The 5,000-nt window shown below is 50.7% G+C and overlaps 2 protein-coding genes across 2 annotated transcripts in view; one reads left to right on the forward strand and one right to left on the reverse strand.

Moving 5' to 3' along the window:
- Positions 1-5,000, reverse strand: part of LOC311323906 (uncharacterized protein) — a 571,429-nt gene that overhangs the window by 299,259 nt on the left and 267,170 nt on the right. The window lies entirely within an intron of this gene.
- Positions 1-5,000, forward strand: part of srcin1b (SRC kinase signaling inhibitor 1b) — a gene marked incomplete at its 3' end in the record, with an annotated part of 38,956 nt that overhangs the window by 15,749 nt on the left and 18,207 nt on the right. Inside the window, exon 4 of the mRNA XM_084456222.1 lies at positions 3,199-3,328. Within this exon, the coding sequence (XP_084312348.1) occupies positions 3,199-3,328 (130 nt within the window). The remainder of the gene's footprint in view (positions 1-3,198; positions 3,329-5,000) is intronic.

Raw genomic sequence — 5,000 nt, forward strand, 5'->3', positions numbered from 1 at the left:
CTTCAGTTTTGTCAGCAAGTGAAATGCATGCTCAACTGGATTCAGGTCAGGTGATTGACTTGGCCATTGCAGAACATTCCACTTCTTTGCCTTGAAAAACTCTGGTTGCTTTCGCAATTATGCTTCTCTCTCTCTCTCTCGTCCATCTGCGCTGTGAAGCGCCGTCCAATGAGTTCTGAAGTATTTGGCTGAATATGAGCAGATAATATTGCCTGAGACACTTCAGAATTCATCCTGCTGCTTTTGTCTGCATTCACATCATCAGTAAATACAAGGGAACCAGTTGCATTGGCAGCCATACACTGTACATGCCCACGCCATTACACTAAACCATCTTCACTGATGGGGTGTGTACACATTTTAGGCTTTTCAGAGATTATTGGCCTGGCATTTTGTCTGCAGCCTTCCCCTACTTGGCCTTTTGTTTGTAACCTATTGATGAGCTAAGACCCTTCCTCCTGTTTACAACCCCTACCTACCTTTGAGATCCAAGACCCCTCCCTGCCTGTGCTTTTCTTCATGTATGGCAGGATGACATCTCCGGGGGGGGGGGGGGACACACCCAGGCCTTGCTGTCTGAGCCTAGCGTCTCTAGGGGGGGACACACCCAGGCCTTGTGGTCTGAGCCTAGTGTCTCTAGGGGGACACACACCCAGGCCTTGTGGTCTGAGCCTAGTGTCTCTAGGGGGGGGACACACCCTGGCCTTGCTGTCTGAGCCTAGTGTCTCTAGGGGGACACACCCAGGCCTTGTGGTCTGAGCCTAGTGTCTCTAGGGGGGGACACACCCAGGCCTTGTGGTCTGAGCCTAGTGTCTCTAGGGGGGGACACACCCAGGCCTTGTGGTCTGAGCCTAGTGTCTCTAGGGGGGGACACACCCAGGACTTGTGGTCTGAGCCTAGTGTCTCTAGGGGGGGACACACCCAGGCCTTGTGGTCTGAGCCTAGTGTCTCTAGGGGGGGACACACCCAGGCCTTGTGGTCTGAGCCTAGTGTCTCTAGGGGGGACACACCCAGGCCTTGCTGTCTGAGCCTAGTGTCTCTAGGGGGGGACACACCCAGGCCTTGTGGTCAGAGCCTAGTGTCTCTAGGGGGGGACACACCCAGGCCTTGTGGTCTGAGCCTAGTGTCTCTAGGGGGACACACCCAGGCCTTGCTGTCTGAGCCTAGTGTCTCTAGGGGGGGACACACCCAGGCCTTGTGGTCTGAGCCTAGTGTCTCTAGGGGGGGACACACCCAGGTCTTGTGGTCAGAGCCTAGTGTTTGCTGATCTCCCATTGCTTCATTGTCTTTCCAGAACCATTTGATCATGTACCACGTGTTTGAACTCTCAACCTGTGTAGTTCGCCATTGTTGATGACGTTCCCCATTACTGATGACGTGTAAATGATGAGTTAGCCAATCGGATCTTAGAAACGTCATATCCGGGCCTAACCTTGAATATAAGACCGCGCAAAATAGAATTCTGGTTCTTCTTTGGGTGAAACACTGTTTTTGTGTTTCATTCTGAAATCCGGTTGCAACTGTATGTTTTCGGCTAATAAACCAGCTTGAACCTTTTGAGCGAACCTCTGCAAATCTTTTTACTCTTGATTCATGCTTTGATAGTTACATCAAATGTATCCATTACAGGTCGTATGTTTTGGATCATGAGCAGTTCCTTCCCTTCTCCGTACTCTTCTCTTCCCATCATTCTCGTATAAGTTGATCTTTGTCTCATCTGTCCATAGGATGTTGTTCCAGGACTGTTCAGGCTTTTAAGATGTGTTTGGCAAACTCTAATCTGATCTTCCTGTTTTTGAAGCTCACCAATGGTTCACCATCGTGTGGTGAACCCTCTGTATTTACTCTGGTGAAGTCTTGTCTTGATTGTTGACGTTGACACAGATACTCCTTCCTCCTGGGGAGAGTTCTTCATCTGGCCAGCTGGTGTGATGGGGTCTTTCTTCACAAAGGAAATAATTATTCTATCATCCACCACAGTTGTTTTCTGTGGTCTTCCAGGTTTTTAGGTGTTGCTGAGCTCACCAGTGTATTCTTTCTTTTTAAGAATGTACCAAACAGGTCATTTGGCCACACCTAACATGTTTGCTATCTCTGTGATGGGTTTGTTTTGATTTGTCAGCCTAATGATGGCTTGCTTTAATGATAGAGACAGCTCTTTGGATTTCATATTGAGAGTTGACAGCAACACATTCCAAATGCAAGTAGCACACTTGAAATTAACTCTTATCTGCTCCTTTTAAATGAAATAACAATGGAATGACATACAAATGACCATGGAACAGCTAAGCAGCCAATTGTCCCATTACTTTTGGTTCCTTAAATAGGGGAGAGGGGCACGTATACAATTTGTTGTAATTCCTACACCGTTTACCTGATTTGGATGTAAATACCATCAAATTAAAGCTGAAAGTCTGCACTCAAAGCACATTGTTTCATTTCATATCCATTGTGGTGGTGTGCAGAGCCAAAATGATGAAAATTGTGTCAATTGTCCGAATACTTACAGACCTACAGTAACTGTATTTGAGTTGAAATATTAAATATTTGTTTAAGTCTTACGTTAGCCTGTGTCCATTCTGCTTCAGGCCTGGTTTCTGACTGTCCGTTACATTGTGAAACTGAAGTGAGGTTGAGACTGAACTGTTTCTCCAGGGAATGGATTTTCACCAGCTTATTCCACATAAGCACTGCAGCAGCTGAGGAGAATGTGAAATGTTTGGTTTAACTGCAGCGCTATCTAGACACGGACGTGATCCTGCTTTTAATGTGACACTAATTGTTCAAAATGATTTGTGGGAAAGAGTCCCCGAGGACCGGCGTGATTATTGTAATAGTGTATTCTCCTCGCCCGCTAGGTTACTGTATGTTTACCAATGAGTGCACCGTGTGTGTGTGTGTGTGTGTGTGTGTGTGTGTGTGTGTGTGTGCGTGTGTGCGTGCGTGCATATACTCAATGGAATGACTTATCACCCTCTGTCTTTCTCCTACTCTCTCTCTCTCTCTCTCTCTCTCTCTCATTCTTACATTATCCTTCAGTTTCCTCTCAACCCATGAACTGTGTTTATTCAACAATGACTTCTTTCTCTTCATCTTTCCCCCCATAAACGTTCACCTCCCACCCTCCACCATCTCATTCACACCCGCCCCCCCCCCTCCCAATCCCCCTTTACCCCCCTTACCCCTCCTCACCCACAGGCATCTTGTTCCTGCAGCTGGGGGAGGAGACCCGGAGGGTGCACCTCACTCACGAGCTGACCAGCCTGGAGACTCTGAGGGCCCTCATCGTACACATGTTCCCCCAGAGACTCACCATGGCCATGCTCAGGTACTACTACCCCCTAGCCTAGAGACCCACCATGCTCAGGTACTACTACCCCCTAGCCTAGAGACCCACCATGGCCATGCTCAGGTACTACTACCCCCTAGCCTAGAGACCCACCATGGCCATGCTCAGGTACTACTACCCCCTAGCCTAGAGACGCACCATGGCCATGCTCAGGTACTACTACCCCCTAGCCTAGAGACTCACCATGGCCATGCTCAGGTACTTCTACCCCCTAGCCTAGAGACTCACCATGGCCATGCTCAGGTACTACTACCCCCTAGCCTAGAGACTCCCCATGGCCATGCTCAGGTACTACTACCCCCTAGCCTAGAGACCCACCATGCTCAGGTACTACTACCCCCTAGCCTAGAGACTCACCATGGCCATGCTCAGGTACTACTACCCCCTAGCCTAGAGACCCACCATGCTCAGGTACTACTACCCCCTAGCCTAGAGACTCACCATGGCCATGCTCAGGTACTACTACCCCCTAGCCTAGAGACTCACCATGGCCATGCTCAGGTACTACTACCCCCTAGCCTAGAGACCCACCATGCTCAGGTACTACTACCCCCTAGCCTAGAGACTCACCATGGCCATGCTCAGGTACTACTACCCCCTAGCCTAGAGACGCACCATGGTCATGCTCTACTACCCCCTAGCCTAGAGACTCACCATGCTCAGGTACTACTACCCCCTAGCCTAGAGACTCACCTTGCTCAGGTACTTCTACCCCCTAGCCTAGAGACCCACCATGGCCATGCTCAGGTACTACTACCCCCTAGCCTAGAGACTCACCATGGCCATGCTCAGGTACTTCTACCCCCTAGCCTAGAGACGCACCAGGGCCATGCTCAGGTACTACTACCCCCTAGCCTAGAGACTCACCTTGCTCAGGTACTTCTACCCCCTAGCCTAGAGACCCACCATGGCCATGCTCAGGTACTACTACCCCCTAGCCTAGAGACCCACCATGGCCATGCTCAGGTACTTCTACCCCCTAGCCTAGAGACGCACCATGGCCATGCTCAGGTACTACTGCCCCCTAGCCTAGAGACTCCCCATGGCCATGCTCAGGTACTACTACCCCCTAGCCTAGAGACCCACCATGGCCATGCTCAGGTACTTCTACCCCCTAGCCTAGAGACTCACCATGGCCATGCTCAGGTACTTCTACCCCCTAGCCTAGAGACGCACCATGGCCATGCTCAGGTACTACTGCCCCCTAGCCTAGAGACTCACCATGCTCAGGTACTACTACCCCCTAGCCTAGAGACCCACCATGGCCATGCTCAGGTACTACTACCCCCTAGCCTAGAGACTCCCCATGGCCATGCTCAGGTACTACTACCCCCTAGCCTAGACACTCACCATGCTCAGGTACTTCTACCCCCTAGCCCAGAGACTCACCATGCTCAGGTACTACTACCCCCTAGCCTAGAGACCCACCATGCTCAGGTACTACTACCCCCTAGCCTAGAGACTCACCATGGCCATGCTCAGGTACTACTACCCCCTAGCCTAGAGACCCACCATGGCCATGCTCAGGTACTACTACCCCCTAGCCTAGAGACTCACCATGCTCAGGTACTACTACCCCCTAGCCTAGAGACTCACCATGGCCATGCTCAGGTACTACTACCCCCTAGCCTAGACACTCACCATGGCCATG

The sequence above is a fragment of the Borostomias antarcticus genome (assembly GCF_949987555.1).
Source record: "Borostomias antarcticus genome assembly, chromosome: 22".
In the NCBI taxonomy this organism is placed as follows: Eukaryota; Metazoa; Chordata; class Actinopteri; order Stomiiformes; family Stomiidae; genus Borostomias; species Borostomias antarcticus.